The sequence below is a fragment of the Rhinolophus sinicus genome, chromosome 16, assembly GCF_057876585.1.
Source record: "Rhinolophus sinicus isolate RSI-liver-muscle chromosome 16, RSI-T2T, whole genome shotgun sequence".
In the NCBI taxonomy this organism is placed as follows: domain Eukaryota; kingdom Metazoa; phylum Chordata; class Mammalia; order Chiroptera; family Rhinolophidae; genus Rhinolophus; species Rhinolophus sinicus.
The window spans coordinates 63,135,458-63,163,224 of NC_142516.1; the positions used below are offsets into that span (position 1 = coordinate 63,135,458).

Here is a 27,767-nt window from a genome sequence, read left to right on the forward strand (position 1 = left end):
TCTACTTTCTTTGGGTTTTATTGTATTATTTTCTAATCCCTCAAATTTGATGCTTAGAGTATGAAGTTGCAGCCATTTTTGTTTACACATGTAAATGTTCAACGTAGTACAGCTTTGTTTGCCTCCCACAGTGTAATAAAGAGCATTTTTGTTATCATCATTTCTAGGTATTCTAAAATTTCCATTATTTCTTCAAGTCATAAATTATTTATCTCTGTTTATTAACATTGATATATATGACAGTTTTAAAATGATCTTTCTTTATTCATCTCTAACAACTGCATAGTGATTTCTTAAAAATGATCTTTTTATTCTATTTCTTTGAAGTTTGTTTACACTTGCTTTATGACCTAATATCCTAATATGTTCAAGAGAGCTCGACGAGTATATCACTCATTTAAAATGTGGTTTTCAAATCTCCTACTTCTTCAATGATTTTTTAAACCTGTTTGAGAAAAGGATTGAAAAATATCATATTAACCTGTTTGAGAAAAGGATTGAAAAATATTATACGTTATTGGTTAATTTGCCAGTATCACCTGTGGTTTGTTTGAACTATTTGAACCTGTCTTATTGAATAGCTATGCATTTTAAAATAGTTTTGCCTTTCTGGAGAATTTAACCTTTTTCATAATATAGTGACCATCTTTATCAGTAGCTTTTGTTTTAAAATCTGTTTTCTCTGCTATTAATTTAGCAAATCCACCTTTCATTTGGTTACATCTCTCTTATATATCTTTTTCTGTTTTTTATTTTCACCTTTTTCTATCTTTAAGTATATGAGTACCTAATACAAATATGTTTTGTAATTGCAGTCTGATAATCTGCTTTCTTCAAACTGTTTCCATTCACTGTGATTAATGATAAACTAAATTTATTTCTAACATCTTATTTTGTAATCTCTATTTGTTCTGCTGTCCCAGTGTTTCTTTTGGCCTTTCTTCCTTTCTTTGAAATATGGAGACTCTTTTTCTCTTATTGCACTTTTCCCTCTACTGGTTTTTAAGTTATACATCTACTTCTATTATTTTAGTGATTACTTTCCATTTTAATACGTATACTTAAAAACTAAAGTTAAAGTGGTATCTATCCTTGCCTATCAAACAATTCAAGCCTCTTAGAACATTTTAATTCTGATTACCCTCCTTCAGACATATGCTTTTGTTGTCAAGTGTTTTATCTCAATTTTTATTAAACCCACAAATTAGATATTTTATATAGTCAATGCTTTATATGGTCAGCTCATATTTATTAATCCTGCAGATTAGATACTCTATATCGTCATTGTTTATTTAGATACACCTGAAAATATTCCATTTTCTTTGATCTATATTCTTTCTTAAATCATAGATCTTCAAGGTGTTTTTGTTTGTTTGTTTGTTTTGTCCTCTGTCTGGCATATCTGTTAGAAGTTCTTTCAGTGATGATTCAATGGAAATAAGTACTCTAGGTTGTTTGCTTTCTTTTATAAAATATTTGTATGTAATTCTCTTAAAACTTAGTTTTACTGTGAAACAACTAACTTTTAGGGAGACATTTACCTTCTCTCAACACTTTGGAGATAACTGTCCACTGACTTCCAATTTCTATTGTTGCTTTTGAGAAGTCAGAAGCCATTCTAATTGTTCTTTGTCTTTCTCTTTATGATTTTCTCTTTATCATTGGCATTCTGTAATTAGCTATGATATCTGTAAGAACAGATCACTTATTTATCGTGTTTGATTTTCATTTGATTTTCTAACTCTGGGGATTTGTGTTTTTAATTATTTTTGGAAATTTATTGTACTCTATAATTCATATTTCTTATTCTGTTGTTTGTATTTTCTGTATCTTTCTCTCTCTGTGCTATGTTTTATATAATTTCTTCAACTCTTTCTCCCATTTAATAATTTGTCTCTCCACTATTTCTAATACACTTTCTTTTCCACCTACTGAGTTTCTAAAGATGTTTATATTTTTCATTTACCTCAGTTCTGTTTAGTTCTTTTAAAAACACACCTGGTTATCTTTGTTCTTTTATTACACTTCCAACATTCTTTTGAAAAATTTCCTTAAACACATTAATTTTCTCAGTTTGTATTTTGTGTCTGATAATTTCACTATATGAATTTTATATAGGTCTGATTTTCTTGTTTCTGATGTCTCTTTTTTTATGCTACCTTATGTCTTCATATCCTTTGTGATATTTCTATGTACTTTTACGACTGTTGGAATTTAAGAAAGAGTTCCTTGTAGCCTGGGTTAATATGTGTACTTTCTGGGAGAATTTACATTTTTGAGGGAGATGATGTTGGGATAGGTGGTGATCAGTACTAATCACGACCATTTTAAATGAGATTTTCCACTGTCCACATTGTGTGAATTGTCCCAAACTCTCATGAGCCCTGTTAAGGATTCTGAAGGAGGTATCTGTTCCCATCCTTTACCCGGAGCCAATGGGAAACAGGCGCATCCCGTAGTGTTTGTCTCTAAGAAGCAGAGTATGTTTTATTTTGTTGATATCATCCCAGTTCATTTCTTAAATTAAATTTATTTTATAGCAGCTTTAGACTCACAGGAAAATTAAGTAGAAAGTAAGAGATTTCTCATATATCCTTGTGCCCACATGCGCAGGCTCCCCTACACCTGACATCCCCCACCAGAGTGGTTCATTTATGACAATCAGTGAACCTACGTTGACACATCGTTATCACCTAAAGTTTACATTAGGCTTCACTGCTGGTGTTGTGTGTTTTGGGGGTTTGAACAAATGTATAATGACATGTATCCACCATCATGGTATCATCCAGAATATGATAGTTCCGCTGTCTAAAAGCCCTCTGTGCTTCACCTAGTCACCCCACCCTTCTCCATACCCAGAAACCACCCATCTTTTTACTGCCTTCATTTGTTGGCCTTTTCTAGGAGTTAAGTGGGCTTTTTTGTTTGTTTGTTTTTTCATCTTCCTGGTTTACTCTTTCTCTGAGGGTTTTGCCTTAGAGTCTGAGCATTTTGAGGGCATCTTAATCCTCTTCCACAACTTGCATTTCACAGACTTTATCCTGTGTTCCCCGGCCTTATAAGCTGTTAAAATGGAAAGCTCTACACCACGAGAAACCAGCAGATCCCCTTACGCTATCCATCAATTTCCTTTCTGGATTCATGCTTTCTCATTGTTTTTGTCTGTGAAGAAACTTTCTGGCCAGCTCAGCTGTGCATGTAACAATTTTTTTTTAATTTTATTTTTACTTCAATGTAGTATTTTTAGGTATTCTGTAGTGGGAAGCTTTTTCAAAGTATCCAGCCCTACATATTCTTGCATATGGAGGTCCCTTAATTTAATCCTGGACAGATATTTTTTTAGCATCAATTTTGTGCCAGGCTTGTACTAGGCCCTTAAACGACACAGTCTTTCATGTTGTCCACATTTTTGAGGAAACAGAAAAACCAACAATACAATACAGCACGGTGAGTCCAAAGATGAAGGTACCGACAGGGCACGACAGCATCTTGGAGTGAGTTGCCTCCATAGGCTGCAGATGGGGAGTCGTCTGAGAATGAGACCAGGAAGTGATACCAGAGGAGAAAGCATTAAGGAAATGGGAAATATTCTGATGTAAAATGTGGTGTGTTGGGAGAAGTAGGGAGAACTGAGCCTATAGAATAGACAAAGCTAGGTCAGCTCCCTGTAGAAAACGGCTGAGATATTTGTTGCATGGCCACACTATAGAGAACAGAGAAAACAGTCTTAGATGGTTCTAAGTGATGCTGATGACACTCAGGGGGAGAAAAGATTTTGGCAGCTCTTTTCCTACACCGCTTTGTCCAGATTCAGCCTTAAAAGGAGGCAAAATACAAGGGAGGTCGCCTATGTCCAAAAATTATCCCCCAATTTTGTATTGTTTGCCTCTCTTCTTGTAATCCTTGTAAAATAAAAACCTGATTTATGGCCTCACTACCTATCTCCCCCCTTTAAATCGTAAGCATCATGAAGGCAGGGAGTGTATCTGTCTTTTCACTGTAGCCTAGTGTTTGGCAAGTGTCTCCATGTTTTGAACACATGGAATTAACAGCTGTTGGGAGTGATTAGATAGAAAGCATTGTTAGTCATTCAGAGCTTGTTCTAGATAAATTGGATCCATTTGCTTTCCTCTTTCCTCTTACCTAGTGCAGCCCACTGGAGGAAATGGAAGTTTTATAGGAAGGAGAAAGGAAAATCAACTTTGGAGCAAAGTTCTCTTCAGGGTGAAGCTAGTGCTCAGAGGCCATGCTTTAAGTTTCAAAGGATGACCTGAAAACACTGGGTTTTAGGGTCAGAAAAATATATTTCTCTAATTCTCCTTTGGTTTCTTAAAATATGCCCATGGTCCAAGATCAACAAACTAAGAAGTATGAGCACATATGAACAAAGTTGAGTGTTGTCATCCATTGAACTTATAACCCAGTAAATTTGGCGCATGATACTGTTTGATTAAACTCATATGTTAAGACATTCATATAAGTCACTTTAATTAAAATTATGTTCAAACAACTAACTAAAGTAGTTCTAAAGGCAGCAAGGCAATGGGAGACAAAACTAGATGAAAAAAGTACGTCTCAGGTTCCTCTGAAGCCCCCCAAGAGCTGTGTAACTCATGTAACAACTAGTCCCTCTGTGGCATTCGTAATGATAGTAATCCCTTACATTTATTGAGTGTTTACTATGTGCCAGTACTGATCTGAACACTATACTTATATTAACTCATATCCCATTGGTCCACAGAGCCACCATATGACAATGCCAGCCACCTTTAGGTCAGGATGAATATTGAGGCCCTAGAGAATTCTTTTGTTTGATTTTTAGGAGTTGGCTCCTCTCACTGTATTTGGAAAGTAGTACCCAGCAGTCCAATTTATGGCTGCAAATTGAAAGCCGGTAAGAGAAGCATTAAAAGAACAGTGATGGATTTGTACTCTTACACAGGGGAAAGAGGAGGTTAAAAATGTGGGAAGAGAAAGCAGAGGTATGATTAGGGACATCATGTAGGTCCCAGGCCCCTAGGAAGGGAGAAAGGGGAAACAGAGGGAAATCTAGAAAGGGAATTGGGAAAAGAGCAAATCATTTCAAGGTCCTACTCGACCAGAGTGTCCTTAGTGAAAGGACACTGGTTGTGGAAGGGAGTCTTTTATTCTCCCCTGCAACATGCCTGTGACAGGTTTCCCTTCTGTCCAAGTCTACTGCCTGACCCCACTAGAGAAGAAACTCCCTTCACTGCTTCTTTGTTTTCCTTGCTGCTTTGTTCTGGTTCCATGGCTATCAGGTTTTTCTAAAATAATCTGGCTTTCAACTGTTCTCCTGGTGTTACCGTAAGTATCCTCTAATTTATCAAGCATGAGTTCTAATGTTTGGTGTGGCACCATTCCCATGGTGAAGCTTTCAGAGGATGCTTCTTTCACAGGATCAGTGTATGTAGCATTCACCAAGAACGTGGGTGTCAGAGTAGGAATTCTGCTCTAGAAGTTGGAAAGAGACTAGGCACGGAAGAGAGAGGGTCATTAATCTCTCAATCATTTTATCTACAGTAACCCTACCTCTTTCCCCTCATTCCAAGTCTATAAGGAAAGACCCAGCTAATCTTCACTGGTACCGTGGACAGTCTGGGAACATCTTGTTTCTTGTTTTCTCTCTTTTGAAAATGTGACCCAAAAGAGCATCATGTCTCTTGCCAGGATGACTTGCACTAGTGGTCAGGGTTGCAGTCTCCCACCCAGAAAGGAATCTGGCTGAGAGGAGACTATTCTATTCCATTGACTGGAGAATAGATAGATGTTTTTCTCCTTTATCCACAGACCTGGGTCCCTCTCCCAGGGGAGAGTACCTTCAGTCGTAGTTTCATTCTACAGTGAACTGACTGGATAATAATTCAAATAGAAGCCTGACTTCTGTCTTGTAGGAACTAACTCAGATGAATCTTAAATTGTGTGCTACAAAGATCTTACCAAAAGAGTACAAAGATGCATTTCAGTTCATTCATGGGGCTGTGTTATATGCCTCCAAAAAGGAGCATTAATTAGATACAGCGCCAGGATCACAGGCAGCTGTCAGGATTGAGGGATAGCCAGAAAGAAGTGAAGCCTGCAGACAATATTAGGGGGTTGTTTATAGACTGGCAGGGAGAGAAAGTGAAGAGAGAATGCTGGGGTCTTCTCTGAATTAGGTGAGATGATATTTATCTTTGAATTGCTCTCCGCAGTGTCTTTTTCCAGTTTTTGGTGTTTTTCTTTTTGTTGATTGGCATAAGGACCACATGTTTCAGGAAACAACTTCAGTCTCCAAATTTGCTCCTTTGTAATACAGCAAGCTTCATTACCCTTTCCCACTTATAAATAGAAACATAATGAACTTGTTATGCAACAGACCTAAGAAGTAGTAACAGTGTAAGTATTTACATGCTAAAACGTTTCCCTTCCACTAGTCCTTCCTCTAACCTGATTCTCCACCACAAATATTTGGGTAAATGCAGTCTGAAAACAAAAAAACTGTATAATTGTGTGCTTATAAAATGAAATTGTACGCTGTGCTCCAAAAAGGACTACAGATTTACCACTTCAAATATGCTCATTTCAGGGTGAGGAAAGAATATTTATTTTAGAGTAGAATTAAAAAACAGTGAAAAGTCAGAAATGCTGATTTAAGAAAAGATATTGCTAAACTGGAGCTAATTCAAAGAATCAGACTAAAAATAATAAAAGACCTCAAGGAATGAATATTTTCAAAATGGAGAGCATTTAAGAGTCTAACATGACAAACTACAACCAGTCCTACAAATACCTCTGGGGAATTGGATTCCAAAAGTCTGCGCTGTTCAAAGGAGAAAAACTAAAAGCACTGAAATAAAAGCTACCCGTAGGAAAAAAAAAAAAAAATGAACTTTTAAAACTAAATGTTTTTACTTAGATCAGCTCTCAGATGCCTGGAGACATTAAAAACTAGCCCGGCAAAGCATTTGTTTTCAGATAACGAGCTTATCGAGGTAAGAGGGTGGGGTTAATGATTTATCATACATTTTGAATCCCTTGTGTCTGGACCTGAGTCAGCATATGGACTAGTTTAGAGCTGTTTAACATACCTGTAAGCAGTGCTCACTTAGGTACAGAGAGCAAGGTACACCCAATAACAAATGCAGAATTCCATGTTATTTCACAGGATCAATCCGTAAAGATGTTATTTGGTTGAGCATGACCCTGATCCATAGTAAGGTGTTAAAATGGTTAATGGTTTGTTTTCGTGGGCACTTATTTATTTCCCTTAAATAAGTTATTTTCCCAAAGTATTGACAGTTCGAAAGGAAAATAAAGAAAATCCATAAATCTTTTATACCAGGGAAAAGAAAACAAAAGCAAGGACTCTTGAATATATCTTGTATGTATACATGAAAATGTAGTGTTCCAAGGAAGTCTGTTGGCATTTTCAAAAAGGAGGATGAATGAGCCAAGAATGCCTTCCCTTCCGCCCTCCAAAATCAACCCCATTTTCTGTTCTTTGCACTCATGGTGATGTGTTAGAGATTTAAATATTATGTTCTTGAAATATAATAGAATTGTCTACATACAGACTGTCTAGACAAGGCAGGGACTATCTCTGTTTAATTTCATTTGACATAGTAGCTAGCAGTCTTGCACAAATAAATGCTTTCAATGATAATGTTGATGTTAGTATAAGAAGGTGGCCAAAATTTGGGGGATAAAGCTTGATACCTTACTATGAGTGCTTTATAGTGCATGCATGCACTGAGTATTATATAAAAGTTACATAAGTCTAGCTATTTATTGAATAATAAATTATTTCAGCACATTTTATGTTTCTTAATATTGCCCCATTAAATATGTTTACATGGAGGAGGAAATATCAATCTGCCTATTCAGAAAATAGGCAAGAATTCCCACTCAATTTTCCTAGTGTCTGAAATGCAAAGTATTCTTGTAAATCTATATTTTTTAAAAGGAAAAAAAAAATAGCTATTTCAAGATTTTCTAAGATTTCTCGATTGGAAAGCCGTCAAGATTTAGATTTCCTGCAAGATTCAAGAAAACAGGATTGGGGTTTCTACAGTGAAAACCATGACTTCTATGTCATTTATTCACTGTGTTCATCGCTCATTTTCAAAAAAACAAGCATTTGAGTACTTGTATATAACCAAAAGTCAAGCAACGATCCCTGTCCTCCTGGAGTTTATGCATTAGTGGAAAGAGATAGACAATAAAAAAATAAGCGTAACAAGTAAATTATATGATGTACTTGAAGATGATTAAGTGTGGTAAAAACAAGAAAAATGGACAGGATAGGAAAGAATCAGTAGTGGGAATGGGTGTTGCTGGTTTGCATAGAGAAGTCAAGGTAGGTCTCGTGAAAAGGTGATATTTGAGCAAAGACGTGATGGAGGTGAAGTAATTAGCCACCTGGAATCTGGGCAAAGAAAATTCCCAGCAGGAGGGAGGGATGATGTGTGTATCCTCAAACAAGTGTGCTCCTGGAGTGTTCAAGAGGTAGCCTGGAATCCAGTGTGGCAGAAGCCAAGTGAGTAAGGAAGACAACAGGAGGGGGCGAGGCCAGGTCTTTACTTCCGTCTGAGATGAGGATTTGGACTTTTAATCTGAGTGAAGTGGGGAGCCATTGCAGAGTTGTGACAGAGAGGTGGCATGATCTGCTTTATGCTCTAGTAAGATCGTGCTGGCTGCTTTGTTGACAGAAGTCTCTAGGAGAGCGAGGGTGGGAGAAGGAAGGTCATTGAGGAGGCTACTGTAATAATGCAGGCAAGACGTGACTGGATTGTGGTCAGATTCTGCACACCTCTGTAAGCAGAGTCAACCTTTCCTGATGGATTGGATGTGAGAGGCAAGGATCATTTTCTAAGGCAGTGGCTCCCAGGGTGGTCACCAAACCAGCGATATCAGCATCATCGGGGAACTTGTTAAAAAAGGCAAATTCTTGGACTTCACCCTAGATTTACTGAATCAAAAACTCTGGAGGGTGGGGCCCCAGTAACCTTGTGTTTTGTGACAAGCACTCCAGGTGATTAAGTGTGAGGACCACTGCTTTAAGGTTTGGGGCCTGAAATGGGTAGCGTTGGCATTGACTGGGATGGTGGAGGCTGCAGAGGAAACAGACTGAGGGGGGAGGGTCAGGGGTTCAGGTTTGAGGGGTTCAGACATGATGAGTTTGTGACGTCTTAGACAACTGGATGGTGAAGAAACAGTTGTGTATAGTCTGAGTCGAGTTCAGAAGAGAGGGTCTGAGTTGGAACTAGAAACTGAAACATTGATTATTTTTCTGAGAACAAAATACAGTATTAGATTGGATTACACCAGTGAATATTTATTGTTTAGTGGTTTCATTTTAACTTTGAATAAAAGAAGCAGAAACCCAAGTAATAAATACCAAAATACATAAAAGAGGCAGCCCACCATCTATTTAAATGTGCTAAGTGATTTGAGAGCGTTAGGGGTTATATTTTCCAGAGCCTCCATCTATTTATTGTAGAGGAACTTTTATGGTAATTTTTTCCTGCTTTACCATCAGTACATTGAAGGTTCCTAATATTTTGAGGGTAATACTTAAAACTAATAAGATTTTCTAAGGTGACCAAGTAGCTTATAAATTTCTATATATGTTTACATCCTAAAGTAGCAATCCAAAATTGCTGGAGGATAGAATAGATGCTTTACCAAACAATTCTAATTGTGTGTTCTTGCACAGTCGCTTTTATGGAAGGTGAGTGATCAGGGTGGATAGAGGGGAGGAATAGAATTTAGAAGAACAGTTCAAGACAGGGAAATGCAGTGAGAAGGACAGCTCTTCAGTTACTAGAGTGCATGTGGTCACCTAACTATCATTCCTAGTGCTTTCTTGATACTATCAGGTACTAATAGTGACTCCTTAAATAAAGCCATAGAATCAGAATAATGCATTTATATCAAGGCACTCATAATAATTTTCAGTAAAACAGCAAAATTAGCAGAAAAAGACAACCACTGAATATTTAAGGATAAAGGTAAAGCAGAGGGATGTCCCTCAGGAAGGAGAATGTCTCCTTTAGAAAGAGAAATAATAAAGAAAAAGTAATGTTTCTCCTGACCCTGAATTTATATTCTGTATATTTTTTCAAAACCATTTTAAAGGCCTTTCAGATGCTGCCACCTTAGCTGCTGAGATATAATCTTTTACAATTCACCCAGTGAGTAAACTCTGGGAAGCCTGACCCTCTTTTGTCCCAAAATGTAATCTGACCCACCTATCATCATCAGGGGACATCTGGGATCCATCTTATCTTTCCCACTGGCTAGTTGATTAACCAGAAAATGTTTTGAATTGGATTCATATATGGCAGGACTCCACGGACTTTATGAATTATAATGGGAGCATATAAAAGGTCAGATTTTATTTTTTGTGTTTTTAAAAAGGAAAACTGACACGGTTAAGATTGAGTGCTTAAAAATTGGAGAGAAAAATCATATTATGTTAAATGGCTAAATACAGTAATTCATAGGCCCATCTGACTGTTTTAAATAAAATATATCTTTTCAGAGTGAGCAAGTCCTAGCTCAGTAGTCTGACACAGAATTGTCAATCCACAGACGTATTATAGTTAGTTGGAAATAGAACACCAAGAAATACATTATTTTGCTCTCTTTTGCTTTGGATGGTGTTTCTGCAGATATCTGAGAAGCTGGAAGTTAGGGTTCATTAGTCCAGTGCATTCTTCCCATATCATGTTTTTTGCCAAGTTCTTGGTTCAAATGCCACTAGATTTTTCTGTGATGTTTGTCTTCTTCATTATCACCTATGAGCCAACTTCAGTGCATAAGTATATAAATAATAATTAGTTTTCTTCTTTGTTTTAAATCCCAATTGAAAACTCATGATTCCTACCACTAAGGTTTTATGAGAGTAGAAATCTCACATGGTATATATTTAGTACACTCTGCATTCAGCATAAATCCTGAGGAAAACCACTCTCATAGTCAGAAATGATGACATGGTATCATAAAGCATCTCTTCAGAAGCTGATATTTCAAAGATGATGCCCAGGAGAAGATGTTAAATATTTTTCAAAGCAGTGAGGGCATCAGTTTCTAAATCTGACTCTCGGGAAGATCAGGAAGTATAGTGATTTCATGGACCCAATTATAATTGAAAACTTTATACATGATGAATCTTTGTACATGATGAAAACTTTGTACATGATGAATCTCTATACAAATAAGGGTTATTCCGTCGTAGTTATTATGATGATACGTGTGGAACAAGAGTCTATGATGACTTTGCTTGAGTTTTCACTCCCACAGCTGGGTGATCCCAGATGCACCAGGAGTTCATTGAGTGTCTTGAACTATGCTTGAGATGTTTTGGGTTCAACAAAAGAAACTTTTGCCAAATCCCTCCTTCCTTCATTTTTAAACATGTGTATTTCAAGGGAAATTTGATTCATATGTTTCTAATTCATTTACACTTAAATCATCAAAATGTTATTTTGTAAGAGCTATTTGATGTCCAAGAAGCTTTCTGAACCTGTTTTATAAGTTGTCTTAAGTCCTTTTTCTTAAAGCAGGAAGTTGCATTTTGCCAAGTACAAATAAACTCAAACATTAAAAAGATTCAAGTTCAGTTTCCAACTCTGAACTCCACGTTTTAAGCTCATTCTCAATTTAGCAAAATATAGTTTCCCACCCCTACAGTAATATAGGCAGAAGGAAAGACAGTAGTGACAAAAGTGAGTAAAGGTATTCACAAAAATTATTATTTTCAGAGATATTTCTCCAGTTGTGAAAGTTCATAAAACCTGTAACAGGTGTTCTTACAGCCATTACATACAGGTGAATTTTGAACAGGAACATCTGCCTGCTTGTTGATTCTCTATGATGTATCTAAATAAGTTTACTGCTTTTGTCACAGCAAGGAAAACCCATAAGTCCTAATATTTTAACGTCACTTTTTACTAATTTTACCTTTGCGCCTTATTTATCTTAGTAAAGATGGGAAGATTCAACACATTTTGTTGAACAGAAGGGATTCATAAGAGACAATAGGAGTTTTATGTCTGCACTAGGATGCTGTAACATCAAGTTAAAAATCTAATTGACACTCTCTTGGAATTGGATAAATGCGGAAAATTATCTCTGGTTCTTCCTAAGATGTCTCTTAATTATACATTACCCTTCTTACTTTAATACAGAGGTGATTCAGCCTGATTCTGAAATTCCCTGTAGCTAGTTCATTTTTATTTATAGATAAAGAAGGTAAAGGTAATTTTGAAAGGAAGTTGAAACCATTCTAAACAATTTCCTCAATGTTCTGCTTTACTGAATCTACTTCAATATTTCTTCTGTACTATTGACTAATCAAATGACTCTTGGGATGACAGGTTAGATGCAACTGAAAACACTTTATTTAAACATTATTGATTACACTCTCAGTTCAACAGTGGGCATGCCCATGCAATGGCCACCAAGGAAACTTGTTGATTGTATAAACTGGTTTTATTAAACTTGGTAAACAAGGGGAAGCAGCACCTTCACAGTCTCTGTAGTGTCTCAGGTGTTGGAATTTCTGGAAAGGATGGGTAGAGTTTGGGGGCTGTGGTAAATCAGAGGGTTATTTTAGGACAGAACCTGGTAAGTGAGGTGTAGGCAGAGACTGGTAGGCTTTGTTACCTAGTAAATTAGCAGTCTTGTCTTTGGAACATAAGTCCATGAAGAGTTAATATTAAATCAGCTTGTACTCTTACCTTGGAACACATGTTCTGCAAAGAGCTAGTATCAAAACATCTAAGTTTAGATAGTTTGTGTTGACTATCATGTAATTTACCTGTTTTGTGATTCATAGCATCGTTTTGCAGGTTGTGGTTCTGTTTTATTTCTCACAACAAACAAGTTAATATCAACAAACAAAGTAAAACACACATTTGTTTATCTTTTTAAAAAGTTTTAAACTGTAGTCTCTCATTTAAGAAATTAATAAGTAATGAATTTTAATTTACTTTTCTCAGACAATATTCAAAATCACTTAAGTCTTATTGGGTACCTGTACATATACCTGTGTGAAATAAATTAATTCTTTTCCTTCAGTACTGTTTTATTAACTCTGAGAACATACGGAATACTAACAATAAAATTCCTTTGAGAGTTTATATTTTGAGCTTTTTATGTTTATCCTAAGTAAGTATTTAATTTTTGTACCCCATCTTGCCAAGAAAATATATGCTTCCCCAAATATTAGAGCCTTAGGTGCTTCTTAATAATGCCACTAAAATTTGAAAAAAGAGTCAGGAATTCCATTTTATAAAATAGAGTAATGCTATTCTCGGAATGCTTATTTAGATATAAAGAGATTTTCAGAGAGTGAAAACTTATATAAGAGAACTCTAAAAATGTGATAATGTAGTAACCAGGAACTGCTAAAGACCACATGGAAATTCCTTATTTGAGGTGAAAATTATAATAAAAGCCTTTCCACAGATGGATATTCTATACAGTATATCCCAATCTGAACACATGTAGCACAAAGTAGACCTATCAAAAATCCTGTACAAGGAATAGGTGATATTTACCTTTTTAAAGTTAAATCTTACGTGATTTCACTGGTTTATCATTCATTAGATAATAGCCATTGTTAGTTACAGTTTTACATTTTAAAATGCCCTTTATCAAATATACATTTAAAACATTCTTGTTTTCTGCTGGTCTCTGCCAACATTATTTAAAATCCAAATTCAGAGACTCTCCTTTCTCCAACTCTTTTTCTTCGGTGGTTTCATTAGATAATCACTCTATTAGCCCCTATGTACTGTCTCCCTCGTGCCTGTATTTGGACAGTGTAAACTCTTGAACTTCTCACAGTGAATGACCTTGAGAGCTGAGTATTGTTATTGTCTCTGTTCTAACCATAAGGAAACTGTGGCTCAGAGAGAGACCCACCATTGCGCAGCCACACTCCCATCTGAGGAGGAAGTTCAAACCTCTCCACTCTGCCGCGCTGCCTTAAGCTAAAGAATTTCATGTATAAACAATGTTTTCTCATTTGCATTTCCCATGTTTAATTCTAGATACTGTGCAGCCTAAGTTTCAGGGGAAAAAAATCACAAACAACCCCACAAAAAATTTTGAATGAAATTATCATACCTTTGCTGCTGTGTGCTAAAATATTGTCATAGCTCTTGATACCAACAGAAATGCTTTCAACTTGCCCTCTGACTTTAGTAAGTTCTACTTAAATTATTAGGAAATCAAAATAATATTACAATGTGGAGGAATCCATGGAGCATCCAATCAACATCTTTCAGAAAATTTATTTCAAAACAGCTACTTTCCCAGCTAATATTAATCAGACCTATTTCATGTTGGCTTCTTTCCCATTTAATTTCTGTCAGAAAATGTATTTCACAGTGATTACTCTCTGAAATCTCTACATTTTGAGAATCAATCATATGACCTCTCAGATGATGGTGGGGGATCCATCTGTAATGACCCGAATGTCTGCTTTGTTTCCAAAGATCTGACAGACCACAAACCTGTTCCAGTTGACTGCTTGGGGCGGCCCTCTTAACCTGTGTGTGTCTCTCCCCCCTGTCTTCTCCAGGACTGCCCACCAGAAGCAGGTGATTTCCGAGCTCAGCAATGCTCCGCCCATAATGATGTCAAGTACCACGGCCAGTTCTATGAATGGCTTCCTGTGTCTAATGACCCCGACAACCCATGTTCACTCAAGTGCCAGGCCAAAGGAACAACCCTGGTTGTTGAACTATCCCCCAAGGTCTTAGATGGGACTCGTTGCTACACTGAATCTTTGGATATGTGCATCAGTGGTTTATGTCAAGTAAGTGCTGGCTTCTTGTCATTTCTGTTTTTCCACAAGCTTTTAGTGTCTTTGTGTAAATAGTTTTAATACAGTCCTGCTGTCTGAATCCCTCAGTGTCACTTTTTCTAGAGTTTATAATGATCCATTTGAAAATGGAGGTTTAATTTCAGTTAAAACTGCAAGCATTGTATTTTATATTAAGGGAAAGTGGGCTGGAATTTTTATGTCTTTCCTTGACTCTCACTTGACGGTGGAAGAATGAAAATTCTTGAAAATTGCATATCCCCTTTGGACTAGACTCTGAAATTTCCTCTGTCTTGGTTCTCCCTGAAATGCATTTGTGTGTGTGTGTGTTTGAATTTGGAGGCATCACTTTTCATTTGCTTAGAGCTTCAGAATCACTCAGGTGAGGTTGGCTCTAAAATCTCCACGTAAACTGTAGGAGAACTTGTTTCTTTATTGTAACTGTAATTTTGTTAAAAATTCAGATAAACTGTATAGAAATGGATGGCAGTGTCCACTAAGTCGGATTTCAGGCCGGTAAATCTTTGAAACAGGGATAGCAAAGAGGTTTGATGTCTGGTATCAATGTATCAATGTCTGCTTTGAGGGGGGGGGCGTTAGTAAGATGAAGGAGAGTTAGTATGTTTGCCATCTTGATTTTTATTCTAGTCTTCGGATTAGGATGACCAGCCTAGTTTGGAAGCAAGCAGTTGCTATATTTTCCTAAGTGCTATACTTGACCGTGTACATTTATATTTCACAAAGTGGACATTTTGAGAATCTTTGCCTCTCCCTCCCAAGAAGACAATGGTGGGAATTTTTCTGTCTTCAGAATTTCTAATATCATAGATGGCAGTATAAAAATTAACATAAAATATGCTTCAGTAATTTGTTGTTTCTAATTCACATGTTTATTTAGAACCTAAATCTTTATTTAGGCATAAAAGGAATAACTGTAGTGTAAGTTACTACAAGAGATGTGCGATGTCCTGCAAAGTTTTATGTCCAGGAGAGGGAGAGAGAAATACTAAACCATCATGAGGTCTAGAATCGTGAGACAGGGCAATTTTGGCATGTCCAAGCACTTCTCAGATAGGAGGATGGAGATAATGTTTATATACCTGAAGTTTTCTTTATATACAAGAGATATGTGATTTTCAGATAGAAATTTGAAGAGAGAATCTTACTATTTTAAAGCTAAGAAAGGCCTAAGAGATGATCTAATCAATATCATAAAAAGCAATATACAAGTATTTGAACATTGTTTGTGATGTGTGGTGTTTGCTTCCTTCTATAGGACTCTCAGTGGCATTGAAATGGAATTATGGAGTCTGTAAAAGCTTTGGGGATAATAGAGAATTGAAAAGCAAATAGGTAGAGAAAAGAGGTTGTGTTGTAGGGAATGGCAAATAATATAATAATTCCTTATGCATGTATACTGTTTGAGTAAAGCATGACAGATTTCTATTTTGTAAATGGAAAAAAAAAAAAAAAAAAAAAACCAATGAGGACCAGAAAAGTTGTATGATTTCCTGAAAGTTATATGTCTGGTCATGGCAGAAATGGGACTACATTTCAGGTCTCTTGATAATCTACTTTAAAGTTGTTTTTACTGTATTACACTGATGAATGAACCAAAATAAACAACACAGATCAGCAAATTAGGTTTCATTTGTTTCTGTTGCTTGGGAGTTCAACATGGTGTGTGTTTTTTTCCTAGACTAATCCTGCCAGCTGGCCTCATGTACCTTGGCAATGAAAGGGAATCCTATCTCAGCAGAGAAAGAATAAATTTTATGTATAGTAAATATGAAATAATAATGCTGGGCTTTCGGTTACAAGTAGAAGTATGCCTCCTTAGGTGACCCACGTTCTTATGAACGTGACTTGTTAGGTTTAGTGGCAAATGGACACTATAGAGTATATGAAAAGAATTGTGACTTATACATAGAAATTATAATTGGTATTATTATTTTCTTCATTTATTTGTCTTGTTAGAGGCAATAGTAAGGTAAAGGAGATGGAAAAACTCAGATTGCATTTAGACATTAAGAGGTAATTTGGCTGGAGAGCAGGGTACCCTCTCCCACCCCCCCCTCCACCCCCAAGTACACAGTAAGAAGAGAGAGAAGTAGTTGGGGAGGAAATCATGGAGGCTGGAATGGCAGACACAACTTAGGCAAACAGTGAGTGACCCAGAAAGAGCTTTAGTAGAGAAAAGACATAATCATAGCTCTGCTAGAGAAAAATTAATACAGCTGCATTTACAGGATGCTTGAAGTGGAAGGCCCTGGAGGTAATCAGACCAGCTGAAAAGGAGGTGCTCAGAGCTGCCAAGGTGAAGCCAAGCATGAGCCTGGGCCACGGCAGTGACAGCAGAAACAGAAAGGAAACTAAATCTAAAACCAGGAAGGAGTTTTCATTTTGATTATAACTAGGGCAGAGGGTAGAAAGCAATAAGTAAAATTAATCATGCTCAGGGGATTGAGAACTACAACGTAATATGAATTTGTAATGGATATAATTTTTAATCCTTGCTCCCAAAACTACTTGAATTTTATAAAATGATGGAAGGAACAGAAAATAGCATGAGGATAGTAGAATAAAGATGGACTATAAATGCAGTATGTACATTTTCAGAAGGGCAGAGTGAAATGATAAACTGTAAAGAAGCACATATTCAGCTTTGGATGTCATCTGACCTTGATAGAAAATGACAGCAGAACTCTAGAGATTTATCATTTGTATGCACCCAATTATTTTAATAATTATAACTCTTTAATATGCAACTAAGAACCATTGTCTCAAAACTGGACCTTTAACTCTTAACCCAAACTATGGAATCCTAGACTTTTAGAGCCAGGAGATACTTTCACAAAGGAAGAAATTGAAACCTGAGGACTATCCCAAGATCATGAATAAGTGTGTTAATCTGTATTTGTTGTGAATGTGCTTCAGGAATATTCTAGAATCATTGCTATTTATAATAGATATCTTATCCTTATTCAGTAACATTAGAGAATCATACGAGACAGTAAAATAATTTCTATTTTGTTTTATTTTTTATTGAGATATAATTGACATATAACATTATATTTTCAGATGTACAACACATCTGAACATATATATTTTCAGATGTACAACACAATGATTCGATATGTGTATATATCATGAAATGATCACCACAATAAATCTAGTTAGCATTCATCACCACACATAGTTACAAAAATTTTTTTCTTGTGATGAGAACTTTTAAGATCTGCTCTCTTAGCAACTTTTAAATATACAATACTGTATCGTTAACTATAGTCACCATGCTGTACATTACATTCCCAGCACTTTTTAATTTTATAACTGGAAATTTGTAACTTTTGACCACCTTCACCCATTTTTCCCACCCCCCTCCACCTCTGGCAACCACCAATCTGTTTTCTGTACCTATGAGTTTGAGGAGTTTTTTTGTTTGTCTTTTTTTTTTTTTTTTCCCACATGTAAGTGAGATCAACCCTATTTTTCTGTCTGTCTGACTTATTTCACTTAGGATAATGCCCTCGAGGACCACCCATGTTGTTGCAAATGGCAGATTTCCTTCTCTTCTTTTGGCTGAATAATATTCCATTGTGTGTGTGTGCGCGTGTGTGTGTGTGTCACATTTTTTAAATCCATTCATTTATTGATAGGCTCTTAGGTTGTTTACCTGTCTTGGCTGTTGTAAATAATGCTGCAGTGAACATGGGGGTACATATACCATTTGACTTAATGTTTTTTGTTTCCTGTGGATAAATACCCAGAATTAGGATTGCTGGATCATATGGTAGTATTATAAAAACATTTTTTTTTTAGGAAACTTCATACTGTTTTCCATAGTGGCTGCACCAATTTACATTCTACGCACAGTGTACAATTGTTCCCTTTTCTCCACATCCTTTCAACACTTTTTATTTCTTGTCCTTTTGATGATAGCCCTTCTAACAGTATAAGATGATATCTCACTGAAGTTTTGATTTGCATTTCCCTGATGATTTGTGATGTTGAACAACTTTTCATGTACATGTTGAACATCTGTATGTCTTCTTTGGGAAAATGTGTATGCAGATGTTCTGCCCATTTTTAATTAGATTATTTGTGGCTTTTTCCTATTGAGTAATATGAGTTTTGATATATTTTTGGATATTAACCCTTTATCGGGTTATGATTTGCAAATATTTTCTCCACTTCTGTAGGTTGCCTAGAGTTTTATTATAGTTTGATGTAGACTTCTTGTTTATTTTTGCTTTTGTTGCCTTTGCTTTTGGTGTCAAATTGGTCATTGGTATTGACCAATGTCAAGGAGTTTTTCCCTGTGTTTTCTTCTAGGAGTTTTATGGTTTCAGGTTTTACATTCAACTGTTTAATCCATTTCGAGTTGATTTTTGTGTATGGTGTCAGGTACAAGTCCAGCTTCATTCTCTTGCATGTGGCTGTCCAATTTTACCTAACTCATTTATTGGAGAGACTATCCTCTCCTCATTGTATGTTCTTGTCTCCTTTGTTGTAAATTAATTGACTATATTTGCGTGGACTTATTTCTGGATTCTTTATCCTGTTCCATCGTGTCTGTCTTTTTATGCCAGTACCATACTTTGTTGATTACTATACCTTTGTAATATAGGTTGAAATCAGGGAGTATAGTGCCTCCAGCTTTGTTCTTTTTCAAGATGGCTTTGGCTATTTAGGTTCTTTTTTTGTTCCATACAAATTTTAGGATTGCTTCTTCTATTTCTGTGAAATATGCCATTTTTATAGGGATTGCATTGAATCTGTAGATCACTTTGGGTAGTATGAACATTTTTTTTTAATTAAAGTTTATTGGGGTGACAATTGTTAGTAAAGTTACATAGGTTTCAGGTGTACAATTCTGTAATACATCATCTATATATCACATTAATATTGTTAAAAGTATGGACATTTTAACAATATTAAGTCTTCCAATTCCATGTATTTGTGTCTTCAAATACTTTCATCCAGCTCTTATAGTTTTCAGTGTACAGGTCTTTAACCAACTTGGATAAATTTATTTCTGGGTATTTTCTTTTGATGCAATTATAATGGAATTGTTTTCTTAATTTCTCTTTCTGACAGTTTATTAGTGTATGGAAATGTAACAGATTTTTCTATATTGATTTTGTACTCTGCAGCTTTACTGAATTCATTTATTAGTTCTAACAGTTTTTTGGTGGAGTCTTTAGAGTTTTCTGTTTAAAACATATCATCTGCAAATAGTGACAGTTTTACTTCTTTTTCAACCTGGATACCTTTTCTTTCTTTTTCTTACCTAATTGCCCCTATGTTATTTCTTCAGCATCTCCCATGGACCCAAATTTTGTCCAACTTTAAGTCTATCATTTATATAGGAAAACGATAAGTTTACTTAATACATCTTTCCAAACCACACTCTCTCCTTTTCCTCCCTCCTATAGCCCGCAGGGAGTCATTTTGTTGGTATCGCTCCCCACCTAGCATCTCAGACTAAAACACTGGGATTTTTATTTGCTCATTATTATTCTAGACTAGTTGAGGTTGCAGATAAGACAGGACTAGGGAGGCAATTTGTCATCGCTAAGAATAGTTAGGAACAAAGGCTCTGGAGTCATCCTACCTAGTTGGAATCTAAGCTCCACCACTCATTGGTGTGTGACTTTGAGCAAATCCCTTAGACTCAGTTTCTTCCATCCCAAATGAGGTTAGTATTTGTAACTACCTGATAGGATTGCTGTAAGGATTAAGCAATCAAATGCATCGAAGTGCTTGCTATGACCTTGACAAATACAAACTTGTGGTAATGCTGGTAGTAGCACCCAAATTACTTCTTGTCTTTGACTTTTCATTTTTATGGTTCTTTTGAGTGCACGTTCTAACGTGGTTATACATATAAAAGGGGATAATGACTTCCCAATGAATGAACAGACCTTCTGTTAATTTCCTATTGCAACCTTCCTATGCTAATAACTCCACATTGTACCATTATCAACCTCTGATCCAGGGTAGTGAACTGCATCCTGTACAGAGTTAATGAGCCATCACAAATAGGATCAGCTCTATTAGTACTGCTGTTATTCATTTATTTTCATTATCCAAATTACCCCATTTATATTTGTTGTAAAGCACAAAGCTGGTTTCTGTTACATATATAAAGAGAGAGAGAGAAAAGCATAAATTTACAGGTAAAACATGTACTGCTGTTAAAAGTAATTTTGAGGTTACTTTGAAGTCAAATACAGAAAAGTGTGTTTTATTTTTATAATTAATGAAATTCACTAGTTGATACCTAATATATGTTGATGAAAAAGACCAAGTGCAAGTATAAACCAGCTCTTTTGCAATGAATCTACATATTTATAATATTGCTTATTGCTATTTCAGAAAATAAGGTATTCCAAAAAGAAAAAAACAAGCATTCCTTTCAAGTAATGCCTTATATAATATTGTTTTTAAATGAATAATACAGTAAAGAAATAAGGAATAAATTGGATCATGGAGTTTTGATGTCGATACTGTGGCAACATTAAAATGAAACATACTTCTAACAAAGACGGTCTTTCCATTTTTAATAATTCCTGTGGTGAGTAGTTTGAAATGAATTGAATGGAATGATTATTTCTCCATCTCTGTCTGTGACCTAAGTCACTAGTATCAAATGTCTACCAGTTATTCTAAAGGTGGTGATGTCAGAAACCAGGAGTTGGCCGCTTTTCCTTCTGTGTTTTGTAATCTAATTCCACATGGAAGCATGGCATTGCTTAAAAGATTGAACGCACAGTCTTTTTCTCCCCTTTGAATGATACAATAGAGATGCAATGAGCTGCTTCACAGTTGAATTTTGACAAATTACTTTGTTTCTGAACATTGTTTATTTGTTCTCTTAACCTGCTATATGTTGGGTACTGAGGATACAAAGTTGAATAAGATCTCTTCCCTCAGGAATGATACTTTTGTTGGGGTTATTGTTAAAAATGGTTCCTTCATTCATTTATTTACTCATTCATTTAAAAAATATTTATTTAGGAATTCACAGTGTACTAGATACTGGAAATATATGCATGGACATAAAAAAACACAGTCCCCACCCTCCCAGAACTTACACTCTGAGGGGAGATATGACAGTACCTAGGAAAGTATACTGTCTTCACTATACTACATTTCCTCACCCTATACAAGAAAGTATAATCTAGTCACTATACTATGTTCTCCTCACCATCAACAGGATGCTCTTTCTAAACTACAGATTTGACTTCATTTCTTAACTGGTTGAATCATTTCAATTGCACTCTTTTGCTTCAGGGTAAAGTAAGCCCAAATTACTTTATGCGGTGGGTTTCTTTACTGAATGGCTTAAAACAGCAGAAATTTATTCTCTCACAGTTCTAGGCTAGATGCCCAAAATCAATGTGTCATCAGAGCCATACTTCCTCTGAGATTCTGTGTAGAATCTCTCTTTGCCGCTAATTAGTGGCCGTCAATCTCTTCCTCCATCTTCACATGATATTTTCTTCCCAGTGTCTCTTCTTATAAGAGCACTAGTGGTATTGGATTAGAACCCATTCTAATTGAGTATGAACTCATCTAAACTTATTTAAATCTGCAAAATCCGTATTTCCAAGTAAGATCACATTCATGGGTGTTGTGGGTTAGAACTTCAACATCATTTGGGGGGACACAATTCAACCCACAATAGCATACGTTCTTGTTTATTTGATATATATATATATATGTGTGTGTGTGTGTGTGTGTGTGTGTGCGTGTGTGTATATATATATATATATATATATATATATACAAAAAATGTATACACAAGACTTGTTTTCATCTTTTGTTATCAGTATATATTGAGTTTTACAATTTTAATACAGTTTTTTCCTTTCTTAAAATGTGTATACGTTTTTTGGCACCCTCTGTATATATTATATATATATATATATACCAGGGGGTGCCAAAAAAATGTATACACGTGGACACTTTGATCAACGTTGCTCAAACCGTAGTTCGCCGTAATCAGAAGTGTCTGGATGCTGATGGTAACCACTTTGAGCACCTCTTGTAATTGCAGAAGTCAAACAAGACTTGTATTCATCGTTTATTATTGGTATATATTGAGTATTACAGTTTTAATACAGTTTTCCTTTCTTAAAATGTGTACACATTTTGAAATTATTGAAATAATTCAAGCAGAAGAAAGATAAGGTAAGATACGTATTTTAGAAAGAGTACTCCATCTTCAGTGAGGGCAGTGGATTGGAAAGGGGCAAAGATTGATATTGGGATGAAAAGGAGAGATTGGAAAATAAATCACGAGATAAAAATCCATGGACTTAGTGATTGATTAAATGTTGTAGGAGAGAAAAATTGAGAGGTGCGGATGATGCCCCAGTTTCTAGTTTAAGCAAGTATGATGCTGCCATTCATTGGGATGTAGAACATAGGAAAAGGGTCGGGCATTGATTTGGGGCAGTGGTAAGGGATGAGAAGATGATGTACTTGTGTGTACAGTACACTACCTACCATATTCACCCAGTAAATTTGTATCCTTCTTCCTGCCTCTTAACTGTGTCTTCTTAATTGAACGGTATGTTTTCATTAAGCTTGCATAGTCACAGGCCTATTTATGTATGATTAAAATTTGTCAGGTTAACCTTTTCTATGACCATGTACCAGTTAGATAATAAATTACCTTAAATGTTTTAGTCAAATTAGTGTATAGTATTTTTGAACTTCCTTCAGGGATTCTCTCTGAATAGCTAAGAGACCTACAAATTGACATTCCATAGGGACTGACTTATTCATCGCATAATATTTCTTTCTTGCCACCCTAGTCAGGTCCTTGTTTTATTCATGTATCATCTCTACTCATGGAAAGGGTTTCTCTGCTGTATTGGAATTTTTTTTTTCATCTTGATAATTCAGTTTGTGAGATGGGAGACCTTTCTTTCTGTAACTTTTATAGAAAAACTTATTTGAAAGTTATATCCTTTTAATTTTTTCTTTGAAATTAAGCATGGGCTGGGAAAGAGAAAGTCATTGATTTTATTTTCCCAAAGAGGCTCAGTAAAGTAGATAAAGGCAGAGTGAATCTAATTTAGAAAATTTTTTCAAATTTTATCATTTTTAATGTTGTATAGTTTGTAGAGTACATTATGCATATCACAATGTGCCAATTGGCTTCTTGTGCCAATTCTTTGGGATAACTTTGTTATCCACTTAATAAATGAGGAGATAGAGGCTCATAGAAGGTCCTATACCTAGAAAACGGCACAGCTACAATTCAAATCCTATTATTTCTATTATATATCACCCTTTCCTCTGGCAAAGATACATTAATAATGGAGAAGAATATCAGTAAGCACGCCTCTTTGTTAATAGAAATATGACTATGTATAGCTCAGGAAGGAAACTCTATAACTTAGGAATTCTGTGTTTCAGTAAATGAAAGTTCTACCAAGATCAGACAAGTTTCTTGATTTACCCTGTAATGCTTTGTGTAATAAATGATTCTTTGAGCCATTTGTTTGTAGAGATACTGACTGTGCTAAATTTTACCTAACCACCTTTAAGACTAGTTTGAGATTCCCCAAAACCACCCTCACTTCTGATACTAACTTCACGTTCAGGATCTCCAAATTTATCCTCAGGTTTGATAATTCCCTAGAAGGACTCACAGAATGCATTATTATACTCACAGTTACAGTTTATTACAGCAAAAGGACAAAAGCAGGTACATAGAGTGGGGTCCAGGAGAGTTCAAGTGCAGATCGCCCCGTTGTCCTCTCCCAGTAGAGTTGTGTGGACTGCACTTACTTCACCCAGCAACAATGTATGACTCTATTCATAGAGTACTGCCAACCATGGAAACTCACCACATCTCGGCATCTAGAGTTTTTATTGATGCCTGATCACATAGATGTGGTTCACCACCTGTATCGCTGACCTTAGTCTCCATCCCCTCCAGAGATTGAATTGATATCATGTGCTTCAAAGCCCACACCATAAATCATACTGTTAGTAGACTATCTGGCATGGCCCAAGGTCCCCAGGCAAAGACACAAGGGATTAGAGATTACTTCCCAGGAACCAAGAGCAAAGGCCAGACCTCTCTTTGGGCAAAGTTTATCCTTTACTGCAAGTGACTTTTGGAGCTCTTCATTCACTCAACAAATACTGAATGCTTATTATGGGTCACTAAGCTATCCCCTGGGGTACATGGCAGTGAACAGGACTTAAGCTCTCCCCACAAGGAGCCCATACTTTCAGCTTTCAGTAGCAATCATCACTAAAGAAAAAATATGCCCTGTTTTTCCCTCATTTATGCTTTCTATCTTTGGAGAATCAACTTGTTGCCTATGAGAGGATTCCACGAGAATTGCAGCAACATTCTCACCAAATAGACATTTTGTGTGTGTGTGTGTGTGTGTGTGTGTGTGTGTGTGTGTGTGTCTTCTCTTGAAGTGTGCATAATGATGCAGCTACTTTGGAAAACAGCATGGCCGTTTCTCAAAATGTTAAACATAGAATCACCATATGAACCAGCAATTCCACTCCTAGGTATATACCCAAGAGAAATGAGAGCATATGTCCACAAAAACAAACAAACAGACAAAAACACTTGTATTCAGATGTTTATAGCAGCAGTATTCATAATAGCAAAAAAATCAGAAACAACCCAAATGTCCATCAACTGAGGAATGGATAAGTGAAATGTGGTCTATCCAGACCGTGAAATATTATTCCACAATGAACATGGATGAAGTACTGATACATGCTATAACATGCATGAATCTTCAAAATGATATGCTAAGGGAGAGAAGCTAGCCACAAAAAGCCACATGTTCTATTATTTCGTTTATATAAAATGTCCAGAATAGGCAGTTCTACAAAGACAAAAAGTAAATTAGTGGTAGCCTAGGGCTGAGGATTGGTGTGGAATCAGGGAGTCACTGCTAATTGAGTAGGAAGATTCTTTTGGAGCTGATGAAAATGTTCTGAACAGATTTTGGTGATGGGTGGACAATTCTACGAATATACTAAAGCCATTGAATTGTATACTTTAAATGGGTAAATTTTATAGTATATGAATTCTATCTCAAGAAACATGATTTTAAAATGAAGTACAAAGTCTGTGGTCTAAACCTAAAGACTATGAGCTCTGAGAGTGAGCTGACCTCACTCTCTGACAGAATTAATATGACTTTCCCATTAATTGAGGTGAGTATCCCTTTCATTATTATTCCAAGAAGTCATTTCTGACCCTAAGTATTTGTATGTATTGAAACTGATTTAGAAACTAGCACATAACAGATCTTTAATGAATATGTGCTGAATGGATAGTGATATCCATTCAGACTTGAAGTTGAACACATCTCCTTTTTTTTTAAGGGAAATAAATTTGGATTTGAGAGATCTTTTCCCTAGTATAGTGGATTCTCCACAAAGCACTATTATTCATTTAACTACATGATGTATTAACTCTGCCCTTCATTCATTGAGTGATTTCACAGAAGACAGTTTTGAAACTGAGAAGGGAATTTGAAATTGTGCAGTTGAATCTTTCCATTTTACATTTGAGATATTTGAGGCCCAGATAAGGTCAATTGATTTTTAAAACAGGGCTGCCATGTGGTCCTAACTAGGTTCTATGGGGATATAAAAGGAAATAGTATGATCGCTGTCTTCAAGACGTTTACAGTTTTAGGGCAATGAGGCTCAAACAGGAATAACCATAATCACCAGCAGCATGAGATGGAGGAAGAGCTTGAGTTTTGGACTCAAGTCTGATACAGGTTTGAAGTCTGACTTCTAAGCTTATTATCTGTGTGATCATGGACTAACTTATTGGGTTTTCAGGCCCTCATTTTTCTCATCTGTAAAGAAAGAGGTAACAATGCCTAATATTAATACTAAGTTGGTGCAAAAGTAACTGAGGTTTAGAAGGTTAAAAATAATTGCAAAAACCGCAATTGCTTTTGCTGATAATAGCTGCTCTTTATGGAGCGCTTATGTACCAGGCACTGTGCTATGGAAGCATTTTGCATATGTTACGTCCTTTAACCCTCACATGAATCCATGTGAGGTTATGCTGTTACCATTTTTACAGAGGTGGAAATGAAGTTTAGCGAAATTAAGTACTGTAGATTCATTCATCCAACAAATACTTACTGAGCATCTACTAATTCTAGGTATTATGCTAAATACTGCGAATGCAACTCTAAGTCCAGGACAGCATGGGAGCAGATAGGAGATGCACTGTGTTTCGGTTTTGGGAGGTTGGAAGGCTTTACTATCTAGCTCTCAGGTCACTCCCTTCCCCAGAATGCACAGTCCTTCCATGAAACTCCCAGGGGAACTGATATTCATTCCCATCTCTTGCATCTGTTTTTCTCTGTTTCCTTTGTCTTATATTAATTTTCATGACCATCTAGCCCCTCCTTACTGGCAGAGACCATATCTTACTCATCTTTAGTTTCTTTACATTGAGTTGTGTATAAGACTGTTGAATGGATGGATCAACGAATCAATAAATCTCTGTTGATGATTTTTGTCTCTTAATGATCAAGCTTTCTCTAGATCACATAAATTACTCATCCTAAATGTCTTTGTTATCTTTTAACTTATTGGGGCCTTATTCTCATTTCCTTCAGGCTGTGAAACAAAGTCCATTTATATGAGTCTAATTTGTTGTTGTTGTTGTTGTTTTATGATACTAGGCTAGAAATAATTTATAAGTTGGGATCTCTTGCCATCCACTTGTTATTTATCATGGCTTAGCAGATGGCCCAGATCTACCCAGAACTTTCTCTATCAAGATAACTGTTGGTTTGCTCAGTATATCAACCAGATTCTCTGGATGAACTCTCATTGCTGAAGGCATTAGATCTTTCCTGGGATTAAACTCACAAAAATGCAGGGTTTCCGAAGGCTATAA

At 36.0% G+C, this 27,767-nt stretch overlaps 1 protein-coding gene across 3 annotated transcripts in view; it reads left to right on the forward strand.

The window, feature by feature from the left end:
- The window catches only part of ADAMTSL1 (ADAMTS like 1), an 891,281-nt gene that overhangs the window by 581,217 nt on the left and 282,297 nt on the right, over nt 1–27,767 (forward strand). For all 3 annotated transcript variants that reach the window (XM_074330337.2, XM_074330338.2, XM_019739192.3), the window contains one exon: nt 14,594–14,830. In XM_074330337.2, coding sequence (XP_074186438.2) covers nt 14,594–14,830 — 237 coding nt within the window. The remainder of the gene's footprint in view (nt 1–14,593; nt 14,831–27,767) is intronic.